Genomic DNA, 25,284 nt, shown 5'->3' with positions numbered 1-25,284 from the left:
AACATAATATATAATAATACCTACGAGATTAAATGAATAGCCCGGTTAAATTTTGTGCCCAACAAGCGACGGATAAACAATCGTGAAATTTATTATCCATGAAATAATCATAATGTGGTCGACTTTAGCCGATATCATATAAGCACATTTTTTGTACCAGCTAAAAAAAGGATGAAACAAAAAGTCAACTTTTTTGATTGACCATTGAACCTTGTATATTTTATAACTCAAAGTGAATCAAATGAATGAATGGAAAGCATTTACGTATTTAAAAAAAAATCTCGTAAATTAGCCCAAAATTATCACCATGTACGTCGACGATTAGATATGGTTCATAGAAAAAAGTCGCTGTTGCGGAAACACAACTTTAGGGATTTTCGTGTGGTAATAAAACATTAAATGAACTTGCAACTTTTTTTCACATTTTTTTGCACTTCTTTCGTTAAAATTTGTTTTCTACCTGTCGGATAATTCATTTGTTTTCTTATATGGAATTCACCAAGAAAATCATCGGTTTGAGGCATGTCGAGTGTCCTATCCACTTCTCAAGTTCATACTACTGTAAAGTTCATACTGTTCTCAAATTCATACTATTGACTGAACGAAATAAAAAAAACTATAATTTACTGATATAAACAAAATCTGTTCATCTTCATGGGTGTTGAATGTCATTCAACGCCACTAAGCTGTAGACATCTCTCTCCGGCTATACGGTAAACAACAGAACCAACACTGAACATGAAAATGACATGTTCAAATTGTGTTTGTTTCGTTAGTTTGAACTGTGCCGCTACGAGAGGTTACTTTTGTCGTTTCTTTTTGTTATTTTACATATAAAATCAATGGTATTAGACGAGGATTTTCATCTTCATATTTCTTGTCAAATCCATTGTTTGTGGATTTTATTGTTGATTTTGCTGTAATGTTCGTATAATTAAGCGAAATCGTTGACAATATTGGCAAAATACCGAAAAGTATCGAAATTGTTATACCATTCTGAAATTAACTGAAAAAGGTCACTCAAAAAAATTTAAACTATATCATCATGGTAGCGAAAGAGAGAGAGAGAGAGAGAGAGAGAGAGAGAAATTAATATTATTTTTATTACGTCAATTTACGTGAAAGACTGTTTGATCCGTTATTAAACGTTGTGCCTCATTTATGAAGAGCGTTTTGCTTTCATCTGACTCACCACTTTCATCGTTGCCTATTGACTGGGAGCGCTTTCAGCTCAATTTTTTTTGCTCACATAATGATAAAATCTCGTGTCATATGAATGGGATCATGGCAAATGGGAGAAAAATCGAGGAAAATTGCCAATTTTCAATCCGATGAAAATTAAATTTGGGAACGAGCGAATGAAACGGGAAAACGCCTATATGAATGGCGATAGTGTGTATATGTGTATGTGTGTGTGTGAGGGAGAGAGAGAGAGAGAGAGAGATAGAGACGGTTATTGGAATAGGGCATCTGAAAGTGTAGAAGAGAAACAGTGAGGTAAAAGGAGGAACAGCGATAGTGATCGTGTATCATTGGTACATTTTAAAATGGATTTTCGTTAGTTTAGCTGATGTTCGTTGCTTGAATATTTGTCGAATGTCGATGTCATATAATGAATTTTAATTGTACATGACTTTCATAATTGATATGCGATTCGGATAATGTTATCATCGCGAAGCTAAAAGCATGCGCTATTTTAAAGCGGTATCGAAAAAGCAACGCGTGAACTCAAATATGCGATAGGGCTGATTTGGTAGAAGTTGGACGTCTCTCATTTCGTTGGTACGTGCATTTTGGCTTCCTGTAGGTGGCAATCGAATTCCGTTGATGGCTGTGATTATGGCAGCACATTGAATCGAAATGTATTATATAATTTGTGCAATGAAAAAATAAATCATGTGCTTGCCATCATGATGTCACTGCATTGCCATCCATTCGTGCATTTACAATTTATATGAATATATAGTTGAATATCGAGCATCCCTTTTCAGTCAAAGTTTCATCCATTGATATCTCACTCTCTCTGCAGAGATGTACGTATGTATCCCTCATTCGCTTCATCTCCAATCCCATGCACGGAGATGTTTGTCATGTAATGCAGGTTAATTTATTTTTTGTCAAATGACATGACAAGTAAAAAATGCTGCACCAAAGCCCTGTCGCCTCTAATGAATATTAATTTGATGTGTATGTGAATTGTGAATACGTGTGCGTTTATGTGAACATTTTTAAAATCATGTTAATGATCCAAAAATGTCGTGCCGGAACAAACAATCTGTTTGAATTTAGTGTTCAAGTGTTGTGCGTGTATATTATGAGAGGGATGATTTTAAATGACAATGTTGTATCATGATAGCGTTTAATTTCAAGTTCAGTTTATGCTGACAAACGTGCGGGCATTATTTTCCATTTATCGCTCTTATCTACCGTCAGAATAACAATGGATTTTGGACTTCTCTAGGTTCAATATAAACAAAAAAGTACCGAAGATGTGAAAAGTGAAATCGAGAAAAAAAAAACACAAAACAAGGCCTCGTCTGAATGATGTTTTGACATCGGAAACCCAAACAATTAGTCAATCGGTCGACCTTTCCCAACTGAAAATCCTCTTCAATTACGCAGATATATTTGCGCCAGCCCATTTCATGAATTCGTCAACAGCCAGAGCTGAAAAGGTGATATAAATCAATTTAAACGCAAGGCACTCTACTCATGTCATTTGCATGGAATCGCCTGATTTTACTTTGCTATTAACAGACAATGACCTTTTGAAAGTAATTTTTATTGATTTACGTCATCGAAGAGAAATCAACATGCCGTTTTCGAGAAGCACGCGGCAATTCTAAACGGTTTTCCCTCAAAATGAATTCAATCACTATCATCAAAAAATCCTCTTTTTTATATTTTGCGAGACGCACCCTCCATTTATTTGGAAGTTGTCTATTTTTGTTCACTTTGATCTGATTGTCAGTAGCATCTTCATCGGATTGTTACCATCGAAACTATCCCATGAAAAATCCGTAGCAATAAAACTTTTTTCCATTCCACCATTAGCTCGTGCCTGATTTTTTTTTCGAGTGATGGCAAAACATATGCTCACTTGGATGATGGTGAGTTGCGCGTTGTTTCGCAAATTTTTTTTGGGTACTGAATGCTGTTTGCTACTCGGAAAAAACTTTTCGTCTGACACGTGTGCAGTTGGTGCGCTTTTTTACGCTCTTCGTCGCTCGCATTGGTGATGTTTCAATACGGATAAGAGATAATCCGCTACTAAGACTTGCAAACAAATTGCTGCCGAACATAGTAGACGAAAAAAACGAACCATCGGGGAAAAAATACCGAACATATGTAACTTTACGAGAAAAAAAAGGACAACAGACTCAATGTCCAAGATGTAGTTTTGGAAAAGGCGAAAAAAATGATACATTTAAAGCTGCTTGTTGCTTGCCGTCATTGACAGTGGCTTATGATGAACTTCCAACAAGATACATTTTCAGTCAAATGCTTCGAAACTTTCTAAGTTTTCGGCTAGTTTTTGACACTGAGCGGATTACAACGCTCGACTAATTGGCGAAAAATGAATAGAACATGACGGAATGAACATGACGCTTCTACTATCTCTGCAAAACAATGAAGCATGAAGAGAACATGAGCCGCATGACGCATGATTAGACGTGAATATTTCGGTCGATCGAATTTTGGGTTTGATGTCTTTCAGTATTTCTAATGCGTGCTTAAGAGTTGATATGGAAAACCCGGACCAAAACACGGACAAAAATACAAAGAACAACTTTTTAGGCTCATACGTGGATATTAATACATGAAAAATATCCCGCAGGTACAAAATGAAGAATCTTGGCATTTTCTGACTGTTTTTAACGTCTTTTGATTTTTTTTGAAATTTTCAAACCTTTTCCCAACATACTTTAACAAACAATTACACCGATGTATAATCAGATTGACCAGAATAAGGTGATTTGCATTGACTCTGCATTTCGTGCATATATTAGTATAGCAATCTAGTATGGAATTTCATATGCCTTGCGGATTAATTTCGAACGGTTCTTATTGATCAGTGGCTACCATTGGAAACACAAACGAAATGGATTTTGCATGAGTCTAATAATCGTAATAGCACATTTCAGAATTCAGTTATTCAACCAGGTCATATAACAATTGAGGCACATAACTTTGTATTTTGAATTCTTCGTTTGGAATGTCGCTGGTATGGTTTTACATTGAAACCGCGCCTCATTAGTGATTTTCATAGGTCGAGTGCATGTAATTTGCCAATGAAACATGGTCATCATGTCATATCTTTCGCCATATGCATTACAAATTACAGATCCTTTACCTTTGCTCCATTGCAACGGTTGAATTAGTGTTCGTGATAATGAGAATGTGTAATTTTAAGTGTGTTCGACCCATTAGAGGACACGAATCGAAACGGAACTGGTGAAATATTCGCTCTATTTAATGTTGAATTGATGGCAAAGCATTACAATGGCTGCGAACCGCGGTGAATGAATGACAAAAACAGTGAAATGTCGGTGATTTCAATCCTGTACAAAACTGGTACTAGATCTGCCGACCAGAGGAAAACGGAAAGAGAACGATTTATGGTTTTTCAACGAGTTTACAGGAACCGATAATTAACAATACGATACGCCGTGTTTGGTTATGTGGTGACATTTGCGTACAATTTTGCCCCGGCGCTGCTAACCACTAAATAAGCGGTATATAGACAGATAGACCTTCGCAATGCAAACAAATAAACACAGTGTGCTAAATTAAGCTTCAGCAAAGCGATTAAAAATCAAAAAGGACCCTCGCTATATATGGCTCAATGGTTCACTCCATTCACAAATCGCCGCCTACGAATAATTCACAAATCCAAAAATGAAATCACTAAACCATCTTTACTGAAGCGGCAACAACATTTCTTGATTCCTCATCACATTTCGTTTGTAATAATTCAATTTTGAAATATATGTTTGCAATCACTTTGATGAATTCAATTTAATGCCATTGCAAATTGCGCTTCAGGGAGAGATTTTGTTGTCATTTTCCCATGTCTAATCACATCCGAATCGAATTTCAATGCGATTTCACCGACTAAATCGATATTCCCATTAAATAGATGCCGAATAGGTAGTAATTTCACTGTTTATTTTACATTGTACACAATTTATACGATTGAATATTGACGAGCGTTCTGTGGCAGCTAATGTACCCTCACGATTATTTACCATTTGATTATGAATTTGTGTAAGAGTCAGTCAAGCTCTCTGTTTGTTTCGACTAAATTATTATGACCAGAAAATGGAATAATTTCAATACAGAAACCCCTTGCAGGTGATGCGATTACAACCATCGTGTATTGAGCAAGACGCTCTGCCAATGACATTTGATACGTTTTGAACCCCATGAAGTGATTATGATCACAAAACAGACATACGCTTAACTAGAGTGTACACAATTAATAAGCTTTCGACAGGCAATTTTCTTCACGTTACCTAAACCGATTCGATTTAATGGGATTGACATAAGTCCTTCGTGGAAAACATATTTTCACCATTTGGATTATGCTTTGCTTTGCTTTTATTCGAAATAAATTTTGATTTTATTCTCCATTCAGTGCTGAATGCAGTTATTTATTTTCTCTTTATTTATACACATCCAACTTGATTACTTATGTATAGAAAAAAGTGTACTTTCATTTCCCAAGAAAGTGCCAAGAAAATATATTTTCAGTCGAAGTCTTTTTTGATTGTTGATAAAAAAAAAAAGAAAACAAATATTTTGTGAGATTTAAAAATTTTTATTCTTGACATTCTGACCAAAGAAAGAGAAAAATTAGAAAAGTTTTGATCGAAACTTGCTAGATTCTTCCATTTTAAGTTCCGAATTTTGGATGAAAACAGATTGTGGAATATGAATGATATTGAAGCAAGTATACCAACTGATGGAATGTGTGTGACAGTACATGGACAAAAGTCACACTTTGTAGCAGCTTGTATTGAATGAGATGCAGTTGTAGTCAATAGCATACATAATGTTTCACCAAGAATGTTCAAGTTTTGCGCAAAATTTTTGGATTTGCCAAGATTAACATGAAATTGAAAATTATTATTTCAAGTTTCCGAAAGTACCGGATAGTTGGTTCCTTCCGGTCCTACATTCCGTTTATGTTTGCATATAAAATTGTGATTTTCTTTGATGTCCATAAATATTCCGTTTTCCATTCCACGAGCAATTGGCAAAGTACATACTATGCGGTCACTTCAAAGCTCTTGCCTGATAGCGGTATGCCATTGCAAATATCTGATGTGCAAATATAAATGAAATTATTCGTAATTACCAGCAAATTATTAACCGCAATCCCTGCATTGCGATCAGAAATCGTGATAAGCTTCGATGATTTATCAAATGGCGTCATACTTTTCATTTAATAAAAAACGCTTTTCTGAAAATTAATTTCCGTCAAAAACCATCGAATTACTTCAAATATTTGCGATTGATGTTCATTTTGTTTCCACACTGAGAATACTTCCACTGTGTGCGTATGACTTTTTTTTTTGCTGAATGATGAAAAGTGAATTTAATTATTGCAATGGCATAACATGCGATTTTCATGCAAAGAATTTCGTACAACAGTGATAACCATCGCATGGAACGAAGAACACACGAATAATCCATATATAATTGCGATGACCAAATAAAGCGGTGTATGTACTTTACAATCCGATTGAAAATCCGTTTGAAAGCGATTCGCCTGAATAAACATTTTCAATTTTATGAATATACATGGATAATTAAAATGGAACATTTGATATTCATATGCGAGATATCCAGTAAATCTGTTTCAGCTGTCAGATGCTCGTTGAAATTGAAACTCCTTAGTCATGATTTACAATACCCGAGAGCTGATTTAACAATTTCAATCGTTTTCGAAATTTAATATTTTGATGCTACCAACTGTACTCACACAGAAGTACTTTTACAACATTCACGACTTATATTGGTTGACAGATCACCACTATTACTATTGGTGAGCCGATACAATACATATAAAATCACTATGCTCACCAATAGTAATAGTGGTGATCTGTCAAATTACCAATACAAGTCGTGCATGTTGTAAAAGTACTTCTGAGTGAGTACTTGAACAAAGACTTTTTTCCCCATATTTTTTTAATTTAAAAATCATATGCTTCCAAAAAATGATTTAACTACACACGTTTCTATCGTAAGATTCATTGATCTCTTCATTAATGTTGGGGTTTTTTGAGCTAAACGTCATAGATTTCTGACAAAATCAAATTTATTGCAAACAAAGTGGTGGCCGAACACTTTTTTGACTGATTGTTTTTGTAGTTTTGGTAGTTTAGCAGTTTTCTACATCCAAGAGGTTTTTCACGTGTAGAAAACGTAATTTACAGTTTTCTACGTATATTACATGCGCGGCTTAAAAATTGTGTAAATATGCCAACCCTGAACATAATTTACACTCGAGTATCTAAAGCGTGTCTCAACAAGAACGCACAAAAGTATCCCTAACGTAAACCCCGAAGGCTGCCCCGATCTGCCAGTTAAAATGATGCGTATCTCCGGTAATCACTTTTTTTCTGGCGGTGGTTTACACGAGATAGAATAGATTTCCAAACCCCGATATCATTGAAGCTTATTTTCTTGATGACTATATTGTGTGATTAATTCGTATGCCGCTTCGACTCTTTCACAAAAATCGTTACTGTACGGTGCGTATTGTATTGCCATGATATAATCCAGTTTCGTTAATTTATCATTAGGAGGTGTTGGGTGTTTTCCGCCATGTTTAACCTTCAAACCGTAAAATGTTTTTTCTAACGTTGTTCGTAAAATCGGTGCTTGAGTGCCCATAATGCATTTTATATGGAAAATGTCAGTTTTTTCTTAAATTTTTATTTTTAAATGTAAATATTTCAGTATTTATTGATCGGAAGAGTATGAAAATTACTTTGAAATGTGATAAAAGTCATAAAAAATCGAAATATGAAAGAAAATTGAGATTTTGAACGGCAGGTTGGATCAAAAAGTTGTGTATATCACTAGAAAGGTCTTGAAAATTAGATGTCATTTTTGGTATAGAACTTCAAAATGGGCCGGCATTTGGCCAATATTTGGCCGTTGGAATTTTTTTGGCCAAAATTGATAAAATGGCCATATTTTGATGAAATGATGATCGATTTTGATGTTTTTTAACTTCCAATTAAAAAACGCAATTTTTGTAGCCAAATGTTCAACGAATCGAACCATAGTTATTTTATTAATTTATGATAAGAAATAATTAAGATATAAGCGTTCAAAGCTAGGGGCTTCTATGTCGGTTTGGCACTCGAATTTTTATTCACAAATTCGCGCTCAGTGTCATGCATTCGCAACGCTGCCATATGATTTCTATGTAAACATTCGCACTCGCATTCGTATAGCAGTCGTATTTCGCTGTTCTCGAACGTTCTCACGAATGCGAGTGCGAATTTTTACATAGAAATCATACGGCAGCGTTGCGAATGCATGCACAAACACGAATGAACGAATGAATTATGTAGTCACAAGTTCGCTGTCATAGCCGCATTCGTCGCATTCGCGAACATTCGAATTTTTATTCTGAAATACGAATGCATTCGCAGCATTCGCGAGAGATAAATCCCCTTAGGTTCAAAGTTGGTTTTGGGCACACAGTGGCCAATTTACGGTTTGAAGGTTAAGAGACATTTCCTCTTGAATCGATGTTTCAATGGATGTATGTGCGGAATTTTCAGTGATTTTGATTTGGAATAATAATTTAAATTGAACCATGGTGTATTCAAAGCCCAAAGCCTCTTTTGTCGGAAATTCAATAATACTCGTCTAATTTTTCGGCTGTAGTTGATTAAGTTGTTGTAGTCTGGATCCGGATATCTGGTCACGTTTGGTGTAAATATCGCCAAAAATCAATTGAATTAATGCATAAATTTCATGTTCTAGTGGTGCGATCGCCTCAATGGCTTTTTGATTGATTCAATTCGTTGTGCATCAGTTGATTTCGATGCTGGAATTCAAAATTGGAATATGCAAATAAAGTGTTTCAAAATTTATTGAGGTAAATATATGCATTTAGAAATTGGCGAATGGGCAAAACCTCGAAACGCCTCGGTCAGTTTTGGCTGTTCGAAGCGAAGCGACTGGTAATTTCGACCAATTTATTTAAAACTGTAATTAGTATTGGAAATGAAATATGCATGTAGTTGTGTGTCGCCACAGCAAAACCGCAACGCTGATCCATTTATGGATCGCCAACCGAATGGACGAACGAACGAAGGGGTGGGAAAACTCAGTTATAAATTATATGGAACTGAAGCCAAAATAAATAAAATTTTATCGAACGATTGCGAACGGAAATTAATATTTACATATTTATATTTACGTTGTTTCGATCGCTTGCGGAGTATTGGATGCGGGTTGTGTGTCACTTGCATAAACGGATGGAATAAAACCTTACCTCTAGTAGTGCCGCGTGGGGAATAAAACAACAAAAACAACAACAACAACAACAAACATTTGCCCAGTAAATTTGTGTGGCTAGTGTTTTTAGGCGGTTTTCCGCATATTCTCCCTTCTTTTCCAATGACAAATGTATCGCATGTGAATACTGAATATACATTCATTGGAATTGGTTATTTTGGTCTGCCCATATTTGGCAGCATGTTCTCGATAGTACAATCGCAAAAATTGACTTTACGAAAAATTGATGAACAACGGTTACAGCGTTTGGGCCGGTACAACCAAAGTGAATGACCGAAAAATGCTAACTATTTTTTAGCTTTTGTCTCTTCACATTTGGAATTTGTGATTCCCACATTTTTTTGACGTTGGGCGTCAAAATTCCTTTCTGACAATCTGAAACAGCGCACGTTCCCAATTTCAATAAGCATTGACACTTTTACTGTTTTATGCTTATGAATTTCACGCACTTTTTTCCAAATACAAAAAAAAACACAATGATTATTAATCATTGATTAATGTTATTTGTCTGATAAATAATCCGCAACCACTCACATTTCATGCGGTAAATTAGTGAATGATAAAAAAATCAGAAGTAAAAACTGAAAAAAAAACTTTCACCAGATTTTATCACGTATTTCGTATTTTTCTTTATTTGCATGCATAAAAAGTGTACAAGTAATAAAATCGAGTTATCACATTTAAAAATTCCATTCAAATTAAGATTATTACTTGATAAATGATTACATTCCCAATAAATGGAGATCAATAAAAATGATTACGTTTGAAGCAGCCGTTTCAACACATCCATTTATTAAATCAATATTTTTTTCGATGTTTAAAGTGATTTTGCTCATTTCGCTCATTCCATTTACACACATCAAATGTTTTGATTTGCGGAGGAAAAAATATCGACTATTTAATTAAGTTTTAATGAAAAACAACCACTTTTTCAATAAAACCAATGAAGAAAGATGAATTGAGGCAAAATCGATTATTGATGGTTTGCTTTCTCAAAAATGTTTATATTTAAATTGAAATGAAATGTTGCGAACTGGTTTTTTTCTTTGCGAAATTCAAACATCATAAGTAGGTTTACGTTCGATAAACCTGTAAAGATTTTTTGTTTATTAGCAAACAATTTTCAGAATATTCAATTTGCCTATGTTTTCATATGGAGCACATGTTTATGCTATATTTAAGCGACATCTTGACGCTGAACGCTGAACTATGAAACTTCTATATAAATATACTGCCAACTATCAATGACAACAACCAATTACAGCAACAATAGAACGTATTTGTATTGCAAAATACTTCCACCTTGCAAATGGTGCCAAACCAAACGTCATTCTAGTCATTTTTCTCATTGATTCAACATGTTTTCAACATAAATGATCCAAGTTAGCTTTGGCAAATGAGCTGAATGAAAATTTCCCACTATAAATTGGTTTTGCCAGTTTGCTATCAATATGGTTCCCGGTTTTTATAGTAAATTATTAACGCTCTTGTTATATGCATAGAAATGTAATTGGTGTGCACAGTAAATATATAGAAACATACGGGTTTTCGATGTGATTTAATTTCTGCCTCTCAAAAAATACACACGCAATCTAATAAAACTAAAAAATAGATGGAATTGTAGCGATGGAATTCTAAATTAATTGAAAGTCTTTAATTAAAAATAATTGAATACATAAATTTAATTGAATTAGTGTTCGAGCACTACGAAAAATATTGATATTTAATTTGACGTGTAAATATTTCTGCTATTAATTTCGATGCTTTTATGTTTACAGCGTGATAAACAAATGTACATTTTGTATAATCAACGTTATCTGGGCCAGCAAAAGTAATGCAAATAAAATATGGAAAAACACAAATGTTAAATTGGGCACAGATGTCTATTTGTTTAGTTTAAATATTCGTCACAAGAATTTTAACGGTTTTTCGGTAGTATCTCTGTTGGTATGAATCAGTGTGAGACAACGCTTTAATAGAGGAAGATGATTAGTTTTGAAAAAGTCAAAGTTATATTATTTTTAGCCGTGGCATTTTTCAGTTTCAGTGTTCAATTGAACATTCAAGTTAGTTTAAAACACGACATGAAGTCTAAAATACAAATGGTTAAATTAGTATTAAAGAAAATAATTTCAATTGCACGAAATTGATTCAATTGGTTTTCAAAAAATCCTTGAACTTCTATAAAATCATCTTTTTAAAGCAAAAAGGAAACAAATACGAAAATTTCAAATTCAAAAAACTTTTAAAACTCAATATTTTCCATTGAAAAGCAGTCAAATCCCCATAGGCGTGCTTCGGACGATCCAGTTGTTGGAATTCCATATTTGGGATGGTTAAGGGGATCAATTGCATTTACCAAATGGACTAACCGCAGTTTTTATCAATTTTTGGGTATTAAATATGCTGAATCACCAAGTGGTGCAAGACGATTCAAGGTACAATTTGTCTTTGCTTTAAAGTTCTCGAACGAACAAATTGAATAACAGTAAATTTGGAGAAATATTTTTGAAGAAATTAGAATAAAACATAATACATTTAATCATTTTGAACAAATTTTTAAAAACAAAATATCCAACATTGTGCATGTATCAACATTCAACAAATAGAAAAATTTATTAATTTTGAAATTATTCAGCCACCTGTGCCCATTAAACCGTGGCATGGAATTCGCAGTGCTGTTCAAATGGGTCAAAGTTGTCCTCAAGGGCATCATATTTTATCAAATTCAACCATAGATATCGAGGATTGTTTGAATCTCAATATTTTCACTGTATCAATCCCATCGAGTTCTCACATTAAAATTCAGCATCCGGTTCTGGTTATGGTTCATGGAGGAACTTTTAGCTCTGGGAGTAATGCAGAACTTCCACCCTCATATCTGTTGGAACATGACATTGTTTTAGTTGTTCCAAACTATCGACTCAATGCGTTAGGTAAACATAGACCTCTTCGTTATCGTTACATCGTGTTTTAAATTATGTGTATGTTTTTTGAGCAACTGCTTATTTTTACTGTGACTCACTCACAGTCTGTGACACTTTAATTTTAATGTAAACAATGATTTATAACTCAAGGTCATTTCATGTAGGTTTTTTGTCGACAAAAACAGCCGAGATCCCAGGCAATGCCGGTGCTTTGGATGTTTTGTTTGTTTTAAAGTGGGTTAAACGAAATATTAAATATTTCGGCGGAAATCCGAACAAAATCACAGTTATGGGCCAATCAAGCGGTGCAGCAATGGTATCATCGTTGCTTTTAAGTCCATTAGTCCCTAACCATCTTTTCCAACAGATGATCATACATTCAGGTTCGGTCTTTGCACCATGGACGCATGCTCTTGACCCAGTTGCTTACGCCAAAGATATCGCATATAGAGCAAAGGTCCCGAAAAACTCAAGTTTACAAGAGATCAATGATGCTTTCATGAAGATGGATGTTTATGATTTGATTAAGGCGGCCAACCAACATTTTGTAATTTCGTTTTATTATTTTTCTTTAAATTCTACAATTTATTTCCTATTTTTATACTCCAATTTTAATTTACATACATACACAAACTTCAACTACACTAGAATAATGGCCGAATAAAGGGATCAAACCGGGTTGGTAGTCGCTCATTAACTGTTGGTGGACCATCATTTTATTTGCCATACTCTCCTGAAAAGCTACTTCGAATGGGATACTATAAAAAGAATATCACTCTTTTGATCGGCGTTGTTCAGAATGAAGGGTCGTTTCTAACGGCAAGTAAGACTAATTTGTTTTTCGAAATATTCTATTGTGAGGTATTAATCACCCCATTTACAGCTTTATATGATAAATTAAAAGCCCTGAATGTTTTGAACAGCCCTTGGTTCATGAGAAATCTGTTTTTACCTATTGCCGTTAATATATTGGGTAAAAAGTGCTGATTTTTGTTCATTTCCCAAATAATTTCCAACTGTGTACAGTTATAAATATAAGAATGGTATATTTTACTATATGCCCTATTTGATATACCTTTCCAGGCGTGGAGGACAGTAGAAAATTGAAATTGTCCAATTTAGTTGAAAAAATATTTGGTACTCAAATTTTTAATAATACCGTCAGCTTTCTGGACTATGCCAATGGATTTTCTGAAGTATTTTTTTCAATTTTCTGACAATTCCAACTATTTTGTGGATTTATTTTTTTCTTACTTATTTTCTTCAATAAAAAAAAAACTCCAGTTAGCGGGAACAATAGGCTTCAAAGAACCAGTTTTACAATTGGCTCAAGTCAATACCTTGTTCAATCCATATCAAACTTTTCTATATTCATTTGACTATCATGGTGCTTATTCAAGGTAATACATAGAAGCCGTGGCGAGAGCTTGCTTTTCAAAGTGAACATTGAAAATTAATGCAGACTCATTCTTGAATAAATTTGAATTAGATTTGGTTATGAAAAAGACGTTTCGCGGTATCCGTTCGATGGTGGCGTCAGCCATTCGGACGACTTGATTTATTTATTCCCTTATCCGGAGAAAGTAGCGCATCTGAATCCAACAGACACTGAAATGGCAAGGAATGTGGTTGCGTTATGGATATCATTTGTGGAAACAGACATCCCACGACTTAAATCGAATTCGACATTTCAGTGGCCAGCCATGACAAGTATTAAATTATGTTCCGCTTTTGTTAAATTATTGGACTAGATATTAATTCATAATATGAAATTTTACGCAGATTTCTGGGGCCCATATTTACATATTGACGAAACGTTTGATCTTGGTGGTAATTTTACTGATGAATTTACGGTTGGATTACGAAACTTAAATGAATTTTTTAACGAATTTAACGATGAATGGGTGGCAAACTTGACTGAGCTTTATTTTACTAGTGGCTGACTTTATAAAGTATGCGTTTGAAATACATTCGATATTTAATGAGAAAACTTTCGTTTTACTTAAACAATCGTCTTCTTTTGAAAACAGTGTTGTTTGATATTTAATGAAAATTTTAACGTATAATTTATAAGTTTCATTTATTGTCTTAAACTGCAAAAGCCAGACTTCTTTGCATCGACATCATTTTACACCAAGCTGCTCTACATTGCTTTCATCTCCGGGCTAGTTTTACAAATTAAGAGACATAATAATTAATATGAAGCATATTCAACTGTATAAAACAAATCTCACCACTTCCGGTTTAAGTGTGACAAAAAGCCATGTATAAGCAGGACTTTCATCAATGCACTGAACTGTATATTTTATTGAATTCAATCCAATTGTTTTGAATTTTGTAGGACCTTCCCTTAGGAGATCAAGCCTGAAGAGAAATATTTTTACGCAATTTCAAAACGATTTTTTTCGAAAATGAATTGAAAAGGTCTAAATTACCGCTTAACATTTGGTTCTACCGGATCTCTGCCTAACATTGTGTATCGCGCTATTTTCTCGTGACATCGATCAACTTTATAACTGGCATTTTTTAAGCTATTGAATCAAACGGAAAATGCCACAATTGAAATAAATAAGGAGTTTTTGACATTAATTGATATTTAAATTCAAATCTATATATATGTATACTATTTTAGCTCACCGGTTGGCAAGATCTAAATCTTCATAGCCCCAACCCCAGAATAGATTTGAATATCCATTTATTCTCTCGAATTGTTCAGATGTTATTGCAAGTGCACCGCTTAGAGTGTTGTGTGATGGCAATCTGCGATGGAAAAGATTTTATATTTGGAAAAATTTATTAGTCTCCAAAATCATGTTATATCCCAACAAAGAAAAGTTCTTTTCAATATCTCTGTTAAAACATCATTGAAAACATTACTCAATGAAGCAGTGGACTTGTCGGCACACTCGTGGATTTAGCATTTCACTTGCTTTGGCGATTCGTGAGTTGCCCAAGGCATCATATATGCAGTGCACTCGATATTTAACGTGAAAACCTATATTCCGTACATCGAAGTTGGCCGAGGTATGATTTCGTTTGCGCGTAGCGCGTAAGCAATTCACTTGGGATATATAGTATATAGGGATTCACGTTATATCGCAAGTAAATTGCTTATGCGACGCGCAAACGAAATCATACCTCGGCCAACTTCGATGTAGCGAATATAGGTTTTCACGTTAAATATCGAGTGCACTGCATATATGATGCTTCGGCAACTCACGAATCGCCAAAGCAAGTGAAATGCTAAATCCACGAGTGTGCCGACAAGTCCGCTGCTTCATTGAGTATTTTTTCCTTTGAAAAAAATCTTACATATCAACAGAAACTGCCAGATGACGTGGGTTTTTTGAGCAAGTGTATAAAATTCTATCGTCCACCGGTAATAAATCGACATTGTGAAATATAAAACAATCCCATTTTTTAATTTTCTCTGCTTCCAGATATCCGACATTCAAAAGCATTCCTCGATTAAATTTAGAGCCAACAGTTTGTTCCACGACAAAAACTCCATACTCCAATTGTTGTTTCATTAGGAATGGATGAATATTTTTGAGAAAAATGGCTAGATTCTTGGGTTGATTACGATATGGAACGATAATTGCAACACGATATCGTGCCTGGCATTTTGCTGGTCCGTAATAGCCACCTGGGTATAGAATTTCGCTCAACTTCTTCTGAACGTCATCTATTGACTCTTCATTTGTATCAAGCTCAATTTTACCAATCAAATTTGGCGGTATTTCAGAGCACAAAAGAATTTCGGGAGCAGTTTGGATTATTTTTTCATTATGGTGTTTAGTTTCTAAATTAATTTCTTCAATTCTTGGTTTTTTAAGTGGATGTGGTTTGACTGTCGGTTCAGGTGTTGTTTGAAGCGAAATCGCTTCGTTGTCAAAATCATCAACCTCTTCAAATTCCTTCTTCAATAAACGCTGTCTATTTTTTTGATGTCGTGATTTATCAAGCTTGAGAGTATCAAGAAGAGGAGCTTCAATGGTACATGTTGGTGGTCGAGTTGTGATAATAGAATAATCGATTGATGATAAATGTTCACTTTTCCTCTTTACTGTGAGATTTTTCTCTTCTCGCTGTATTGACTGCTTTAAAGTTTCGGGACTAAAGAAAATTTGTTTATATCCTGAAGGTGAAGTCGAAAACGATGGCCATAAAAACCCGTTGCTTTCAATCCTGTCAGATGATCTAAATAAAAACGTTTTTTTTTTACATTTTTGGCCAATTTGAACTATTTTGCTTTTAATGCTTACCCCATTGAAATATTTGATAGATATTTGGCGGAATCAAGTTTTAGTTCAATTCTTTGGAAATAAATCAAATTCAAAATAAGCAGAGTTAAAATGACACCCATTATTAAATCGATTCGGCGCGACCGTCGTACAAAAGCCATTTTAATGAATGCTTTATTTTCACATAGAAAAAAAAAATTATAAATCGTGTTCACGTTTGTTCTATTTGGAAAAAAGCAAAGCTAATAATTTAACTTTCAAAAATCTATTCACTAGAACTTGGAAAAAGTCAACTTTCACTTCCCGTACTTCTTTTCAATTTCGACCAAGAAGAAGAAATAATTTTTACTTCTATTTTGTGACACGCGCAAATTATCGATCCATCATGAAATGTTGATTCGTACAGTCATGAATTCCAGTTGTTTGCGGTGGATATGAATATGGCATTTACATCTACGTTTTTGTGTAATTGTAAATTGTGTCATATAGGTAATCTATGATATACATGAGTTGAAATTTACAACCGACACAGATGCAAACTAGTTTACATTTCACAATTTCATTATTAATTTATTGTTTGTCTGGAAGCCATGTTTTCCAATTCTAAGGCGACAAATCGATTTTTTGAATGTAGTAATCGAAAATTGTTCTGATGTGATACTGTGGGATATGTTATGAGGTAATATACAATGATAAAATCATTTAGATTGTTACAAAGTGTTTGGGACCTTTGAACTGACACTACCAAATTACACGAAGTAATATTCACAAGTCTGTGTAAATGAATCGATCGATGAATTTGACAAACGTCAATAGCCACCATAAAAGGTAGAACACAGCATTTTACAACTCCATATTCGCGTTCCGACGATCTACCGAAATTGTATTCGTTTTCGTTAAAATGGGAGCTTACATTATTTAATTTATTATCTCCTCTCTTCTTTCTTGTGCTTCGTGTACATAAAGAACATCTTGCCCAAAATCCCTGAATTCCTTCCGATGAACAAATATAAATAACCGAACAAACACAAAATACAATTGAAAACTTTTGAGCACTTGAAATTTGTTGCCATGGTGTTCTCAGCATCACTTGGTCAGAAAAAATTAAAAAAACTAATGGTTTTTATGAATATTCTTTCCGAATAATTCAAGACTTGTTTGGTTTAAATGTCTCAACTGTCAGAAATGACGCCGCTTCTGCTTGTTATCTCACAATGAATTCTAAACTTTATTCACTTCTCATTAAAATTTATAGAAAGGAGAAGCGATTCGAACAACAGTATTGCGATATAAGTATGTACGGAAAAATATGCAGGTGTAAAAGAACAATTTAATTAGTGTTGTTGATATATTTGCATATTGAAATGGAAACTAAAGAAATTTGAATCTCACAACTTTTAATGGCACGTGCCGATGAAATTACTTAAGTTCCAGTTGAAAATTTCCAAACAGCCATAGATAGGTAGAAAGAAACGACATGGTTATGGAAACTGTGGTGTGTTAGTTCGTACATGAACGAGATGTCGATGTTATTGTTGAAATGAGAATAAGCTAAAAATATGGAACACAGACCTAGATGCAATATAATATAAAATCTAGCTCAAGCGCCAAAAAGCTGTTGAAACGCAGATTCTTTGCCAACAATCTTTTACGTTACATAATTATATGAGAAAACTCACCAGGGCAAGAAAACTCGCCCAAAATCAACCTTTCTCTTTTGTATACTTGACGGTGGTGTTCATTTCACATTCACCATTCACCTTGATCAAAAATACCAATTTTTGTTAAATTCCTTGACTTAATCCAGAATAAATAACCCCAGCTCCTTATGTATACAGTTACCATGCTTACCATGCTATAGAAGACTTTTTAGAGGCGATTTGGATACATATTTCATAGATTTTCCATATGTTTCGTGTTCGTGTGTAATTCCAATCCGTTTGAACGTATAAATTTGATACAAAATAGAAATTTCTTTTTGCTCATCCGCTCACATCCATGCACGAAAACACGTTCGCACGATTGCTTGTATAAAGGATACCAATAAATAAAACAAGTTTTACATTGGGCAATCGCGCACCAACAGAAGCGAAAGTGAGAATAAATGATTGAATGCCAGAGTATTGAAACAGGAGAACAACTTAACAACTTGGAAAAAACAAGCGTAAATATTCATTTTCCTTCATGAATAAGTCTTGACCGTGAATATCAAGACGAATCAAGACACCGACTTCTTCTATTGAAATCAGCATAGGCATTTAAGAAGAATATAAGTCTAATTTGGTTTTTATGAATAATCTCCTAATGGCATACGGAAAGATTTCTTTTTCATTGAAAAATGATTACATAAAAACTTTATATATTAAGAATTTAATCTAAAAAACTCAACTTGCTCAACTAATTCGAAAAACTTTTTTCTATAGCACGAAATTAAACTTCATTATTATTCAGCGTAAACAAGTTCACAGAGCAGACACATCAAATGATTTACACATTGGCATATTTATTGGAACCTCGAAAATGTGTATGGAACGGAATTTTATTTTCCAATAAAAAGCAAACTTGCAGACTCACGTCAGCACGCGACTCCATAAAAAAGTGTGTAGCACAAGAGTAACTCAATACATACCAAAACCGAATGACCTATTTGATTGACATAACTCGATGAGCAGCCGGTGTGTGTATCTTGCACTTGAAATTCGATTTTGTTCCGAATTCGATCAAAAGTCGGTCGATATTGAGGTTCAAACAAGTGAACGTGGCGTAGTGGGTTGTGCACACAATGTTTTTGTAAGCAGATGTGAGAATAACTTATACTACGAGTTTGGAACTTGGAAGTACAGAACTGTGTGCATAATTTTATTAGTAGTAAACTAAACAATACCATACGAGAAAAATGCCGCAGCTCGTGAACAAAAACAGATGTTTAAGTTTTTTGAAAGTTTCTCATTTAACGAGAAAAAAAATACCGCAAACTCTTATTACAGAGTAAATAATTTCTTTTTCTTGAAAAAAAAAAACTTTTTCCAATTTACACTTTTCCTCGTTTTCTATTTTGCTCGAAAAAACAAATCAGACTATGACGATAGCTTCATTAAATTCTGAGACGACAGCTTCATTAAATCTTCCGAAGAAAATCGAATTACTGTTGAAGCTTTAAAAACACTCTTCAAATATTAGTAAAGTTTGCAGTAAAAACCAAAATTTTATACAATCGTACCAATCTCTAATTTTCCAGCTATAAACTCGTATGGATTAGTTTGGGATAAAACCAAGACAATTTCGAAGACGTTGACCAATAAAGTGGTTCCCAACGAAATCTCCACTTTAAAATCCTAAATTCTAAAGCCGTAAAAGACTGGAGCACAGTTTTGCAAAATGAGATTTGATTGCGTTGAGGGTGTTATGAATTAAACCAAAGGCAAATCGAGTAGCAAAATCAGTACTATACGACATTGTTGATTAAATAGCCATAAAAAGTGGTGGAAAATGTGTTATACAACGCAGCGTCGTTTGGGTGGTTTTGAGGCGTGCTTGAAATCGTATGGCATTTAATTTGTTATGTGAATTTTATGAAGCGAAGCAAAGATGCTGTTTTAAATTGACTTAAAGAGTCGTTGTATTTTGTTTTTCACATGGCAACATTTTTACGAAGAAAAAAAGAAATCCATAAAAATGTCAATTGCATCGTATTTTGTTTGGCGGAGGCCAATTTCACGGTGTCTCGCGTTGTGATATTCAGGTGTTGTGACGATAAAGTTGCAGGTGTTGTTGTTGTTGGTAGTTGCAGGTGTGTTGTTGGTAGTGGTGGTAATGTAGCCTGAACCTTGAAATTACATTGCATTGCTCGATTTCGATTAAAAATATGACCATGGCAATACAATATATAATTGAGCAAAATGCGGAAAGGATACATGAAGTCTGGTGTTGTGTTTCGCATAAAGTTCATTATTTGTTGTACGCAATAAAAATCGATTCGACACTCCGGTGCCAGGCGTGAAGTTCTGTTGCTGCTGCTGCTACCGCCGACGCTCAAAGACGTTCAGCCCATGCAATTTGTTTGCTAGATTTACGACAAGGGAAATATTTTATGGCCATCAAACAATCGCTTAGCTTTTTAATGACTGTGGGAAATATGAGCGCTTACTACTAGCGAGCTTACTTTGAAACTCTGAACCAGAAGAAAAAACCATTAAAATTGTGCTGAAAACGGTTAAATTCAGCTTCAGTACAGAGGAGATATTTCGCACACGGTCATACAATGTTATCAACCAAATCCATTATACACGACATGCATTTTTCTATCAACTCGGAAGATGAGACAGAAAACTGGGCCACCTAGTCATGATGTTTACTTTTCAGTGCATATGAAAAGGGTTCAGTTTGTATAAACGAACGAATTAATTCTCTTTTTTTTTTCTCTCACATACACTCGCAGCTGGAGAAAAAAAAATTGTGCAAAGAATAAAGAGCAGCACCATTCTCACTCAAAGTGTCATGAATTCAAATTACTTCCGTCGCTTTGCATTTTTACACATTTCAGCGCTCAAATTAAACAATGTGAAATAGAAATTAAGACACACAAACGCAATTGCTGAGATCGCCTTTTTTCTCGTTTCTTTCTTGGTATACATGAAATGTACTCCATTATAAGTTTATATACCTCAACCGTATTTTCATTCAACATCCACCGACGCCAACGATAAACACAAACGATTATTGCCTTTTAGTTCTTTGGATTGTTCGAAATTGCTTTTACGCGAACACGAAAAAGAAAAAAAAATCGCAATGAGTCACTTTTCAAATGAATTTCTTTTCTTTGTTTGCCCAAATTTATCTCAATCGGTTACAGCGATAGAAGAAAAACAGCGAATTAGAATGACAGCGCAGATTTCACAAGGGTTCAATGTAACAGATTTCCGGTTGCTCTTTTTTTATCAGGTGAAATTGATTCTTTGAATAAACGAAAATGAGAATGGAAAATCGTTTAAATTCTTTTTATGAACTGAATAAAACTCGTTTTTTTTTTCGACTGTAAATTAGCTTATTTTGAAATTCAAATAACTTGTTAATGTTATCCCTTTTTCGATTCCAAGGAATATGATTCTATTATATCACAACTTTGATTTGAATTTCAAACTTTTGAATATTAATTAAATCAAAAGAACTTCTACCATCTTCAACACTTTTCTGGTTGGAAACACTCAATATACACATGGTATATTTTATTCTAGACTTATCAGAAATTTAGAAATTTATTTAGTGGCATAATATTTGTACATCTCAAAGCAAGGGCAATTAAAGTGTGAAGCATAAAATTTGCTAAGCTGATGACTAAAAGTCATGTGCCATTTTAGGTGCATTTCTGAATCTAAAGTTCGGATACATTAAAATTGTATGTCAAACAATTTTCACATTCGAAAGAACCTTCAGTTGATTGTGATTGTTCTTAACATCACATAGTTAGTAAAAACATAAAGAACATTTAAACCAATATAACCAAATTGTTTGCTGTCAAACTTTGTCTCGCTCACGCTAACTGTCGCACTGACTCGTTCGTGTACGAATTGCTGTTAGCGTAAAAGAGACTTTGTTCGCAGTGGACTCAGTTTAGATGTTCTTTGTTTGATTATTTGATAAATTTTTTTGGAATATCTACAAATTTTTATCGATGAAATTTCCAACGATTCGAGTTGATGTTGAAGAATGTTCATTTAGTCAAACCTGCAATTTAAAATCACAATCGATTCCCGATTTTCCGTCTTTTCTTTTTCCATACTCGCTTTGAATGTTACAGTGGCATTGAAAATGTTGAAACAGATACATTGTACTGACTTGTATGTGTCAGCTCATCTCAGATGTTTGACATCTAAATTATACCGATTCAGTACAATGTATCTGTGTTAGTTGTACAGAATCCGTAAAGTATCAAATATTATATAGTTGCTATAAGTGTATTAGTGTCACTTTTCTGTGTGTGTTCCCAAGTTCAAGTGTGTTCTCTACTTACCTGCAAATTGAAAACTTACATTTTTTCAAATATCAGAATCATAATAGTTTTGCGAATATAAAGTTTAATTTCAGCATAGTTTCTACAAAATTAAATCCACAATTTGATTGACGGGACCTCAATTTAATCCATCCTTCGTCCGAATGAAAGAAAAGAGAACACAAATGCGATGAAAAATATTATAATAATTGTATCAAATTGTATGAAACACCTCAAATTTTGCAAATATTTTACAAAGCTAATAGCTTCATTGCATCTCAATTTAATTATAATTAAAAATACTGTTAACAACCTTTGTCTCTGCAACATGTGTTAGCAATCTCACCTTATTGATACTAGTAAAAGTTGCAATTTCTTGAAAGAAACTTAGTTTGAAGAAGTAATAGTTTGAATTTGTTCTAGAAAGTCTTGTTTTCAACAGGAAAAGTTCATTATTTGAGTAGGCGAAATTGATGTTGCTTTCGCAAGCAAGAAGCATCTTGTAGAAGCTGCATTACCTTATTGTGTTACATTGTCAGCATTTTTTATTCTTCTTTTATAAAAACCCAAATATTCTTAGAAAAAGGTTGAAGCACAATGTGCACACATAATAAGTTTTCCTAGAAATGTAATTTCCACCGAATTTAATCTATAATATTGAAATGCAGATTGAAAGTTCAAATTAAAGCATATTCTTGCATTGTTTATGGCATTGTATTAAACTTTTTTTTTATTCATTTGGCTTTTTCAATAATGCTCAACCAACAAAAGAATATTTATAGTTCGTTTCAGCTAAAACTTGATGAATGCTGAATGAAAAAAAAAGTTGCGAAAAAAACAATAAAAGCGAGCCAAAATCGGTAATGAATGAATGGAATTGCGATTCCGAGCCATTTGTTCAAGATCTTCCATTTAATCCCCCACATTAGCAGCTTGAAGTATTATACAAAAGAAGAAATAAACTAATTAGCGTAAATCTCGTAAATATTGGCAAGAGAAATGTTTGAACTATTTGATTATTGGCCCATTCAAAAATGGTGGCAACTACACAACACCATAGCCAAAGCGATGTCTATTTCAATGGAAAGACAAAAAATACTCCGTCGCAATTCCTGAACAATGCACAGCGGGGTCATAAAATTAATGAATGCAAAGAAAAATGGGAAAATAACGAAAAGTCCATTTCGGGGCGGTTAATACGAAAAACTTGTGAAAAATTGGTTTCAAGCTAACCGAGACTAACCTAAGAGCATTTTTACGACGTTTAATGTTCATTGAACGTAATATTTTTGTTCATCAGTTGTGTTGGCATTGATGTTCATTTCCATTTCCATCTCATATCATGTTGTCGTCACACAAAACGGAGAGGGATGAATATTAACTTGAATAAGATAACCAGAAAATAACACAACAACGAACCTAGCACCAAGAGAAAAACCATTAAAACAACTCCCTCAGAGAGAGGGAGACAGAATGAGGAATAGTTATTACTATCAGCTACCGCATTTTATTGCAGAATGTCCAGTTCGACTGGAATTCAGATGCTTTCATTCACGTCCGACAGTTTGGTTGATTGTTTCATTCTCTCTTTCGCATGGTAGATGACCTAATTATTTACGAAGATGTTGTTCAGTTTGTTGTACTTGCACGGCATTTTATTGCGTTGATTCCGCTCGAATTGTTTGGATTGGAACAAAATGCAATTATTATTATCGTCATGAGTTCCGTTGTCGGCATTTTCGAAGGGTTTTCTTTCCGTGTGTGTGTTTTTTTATGTATTTATATATATTTTTTTTGTGCTTGAGCATTTTGTTAAGTCGTTTTTCTATTATCATTTTTATTAGATGCCATCACGAGGCCAGATATCGACCGAATGCAGCCGCCATTGGCATCATCATCAATGACAACCATACCGACGACGATGACGCAGCGAGTGAATATAACAATGGATACAGTGACACGCAGCCAGTGGTTAATAAGTTCGTTATCAGCATCCACCGAGCGACCATCGAATTTGTCGGCGAGCACCAAAGGAACCAGTTCCGTATCGTCAAAGCCAATAATTAGCTCACCACCATCGATTGCTCTGCCACTAACCGCACCATCGTCATCAGAACCATTAGGAAAACCTAATCTGCAAAATGATTTTGACATTGGACCCTATTTAGATGACACCAGAATCACAAATATCACCGTACAAGTTGGCACCAATGCATACTTACCATGCAAGGTACGTAAACACGTTTCGGCCATTTCTATGCGCGGCAACACACAATCTATCCCTCGTATCTCTCGCTTTCTCTGTATCTCACTCGTTACCAATTCCATTCCAAATATTGAATTCATTTGAACGGATCCGGCTATTTAATAGCCATTCTGCTATTACGCGATTATCTCGATCCATTCGAATCTCGTCGCTTTATTAATTCAACCATTTCGATACGATAAACAACAGCATTCCATTACAAGTTTGCCGGTTAATTTCATCCGTCGTCAAAAATCTCGTTGTCTCGCATTTAGTTTTATCAATATCGCTCCAAAATGCTCATATATATCGACTTTGACCTCAAACAACAGC

General features: G+C 34.3%; 3 protein-coding genes across 9 annotated transcripts in view; 2 read left to right on the top strand and 1 right to left on the bottom strand.

The window, feature by feature from the left end:
* Positions 1-25,284, top strand: part of LOC129568245 (zwei Ig domain protein zig-8-like) — a 74,980-nt gene that overhangs the window by 44,079 nt on the left and 5,617 nt on the right. For all 7 annotated transcript variants that reach the window (XM_055445909.1, XM_055445907.1, XM_055445903.1 and 4 more), the window contains one exon: positions 24,551-24,936. In XM_055445909.1, coding sequence (XP_055301884.1) covers positions 24,551-24,936 — 386 coding nt within the window. The remainder of the gene's footprint in view (positions 1-24,550; positions 24,937-25,284) is intronic.
* On the top strand, positions 11,512-13,148 carry LOC129568246 (esterase SG1-like). Its single transcript, XM_055445910.1, has 4 exons — positions 11,512-11,612; positions 11,820-11,984; positions 12,185-12,482; positions 12,638-13,148. Exons 1-4 carry the CDS (start codon positions 11,532-11,534, stop codon positions 13,135-13,137), a joined length of 1,044 nt encoding a protein of 347 aa, XP_055301885.1. The 5' UTR covers positions 11,512-11,531; the 3' UTR covers positions 13,138-13,148.
* Positions 14,384-17,081, bottom strand: LOC129568242 (beta-1,4-galactosyltransferase 4-like). The gene is made up of 6 exons (XM_055445900.1): positions 16,739-17,081; positions 15,786-16,673; positions 15,111-15,233; positions 14,909-15,004; positions 14,708-14,837; positions 14,384-14,638 (listed from the first exon to the last, which is right to left on the bottom strand). Exons 1-6 carry the CDS (start codon positions 16,876-16,878, stop codon positions 14,597-14,599), a joined length of 1,419 nt encoding a protein of 472 aa, XP_055301875.1. The 5' UTR covers positions 16,879-17,081; the 3' UTR covers positions 14,384-14,596.

The sequence above is a fragment of the Sitodiplosis mosellana genome, unplaced genomic scaffold (genome assembly GCF_009176505.1).
Source record: "Sitodiplosis mosellana isolate CC-2019 unplaced genomic scaffold, AAFC_SMos_1.0 Smas_scaffold_17, whole genome shotgun sequence".
In the NCBI taxonomy this organism is placed as follows: Eukaryota; Metazoa; Arthropoda; class Insecta; order Diptera; family Cecidomyiidae; genus Sitodiplosis; species Sitodiplosis mosellana.
Note: the sequence above shows the minus strand (reverse complement) of the source record. Positions and strands in the feature narration are given on the sequence as shown.

Excerpts from the sequence above, each read along its gene's own strand:
- LOC129568246 (XM_055445910.1), top strand. The coding sequence starts at position 11,532 with ATGATTAGTTTTGAAAAAGTCAAAGTTATATTATTTTTAGCCGTGGCA. Across the intron at positions 11,613-11,819 it reads GTGTTCAATTGAACATTCAA|CAGTCAAATCCCCATAGGCG; the intron begins GTTAGTTTAAAA and ends TCCATTGAAAAG. Across the intron at positions 11,985-12,184 it reads GTGGTGCAAGACGATTCAAG|CCACCTGTGCCCATTAAACC; the intron begins GTACAATTTGTC and ends GAAATTATTCAG.
- LOC129568242 (XM_055445900.1), bottom strand. The coding sequence starts at position 16,878 with ATGGCTTTTGTACGACGGTCGCGCCGAATCGATTTAATAATGGGTGTC. Across the intron at positions 15,005-15,110 it reads GATTTAGATCTTGCCAACCG|CTTAAAAAATGCCAGTTATA; the intron begins GTGAGCTAAAAT and ends TTGATTCAATAG. Across the intron at positions 14,639-14,707 it reads TCACACTTAAACCGGAAGTG|CCCGGAGATGAAAGCAATGT; the intron begins GTGAGATTTGTT and ends TTGTAAAACTAG.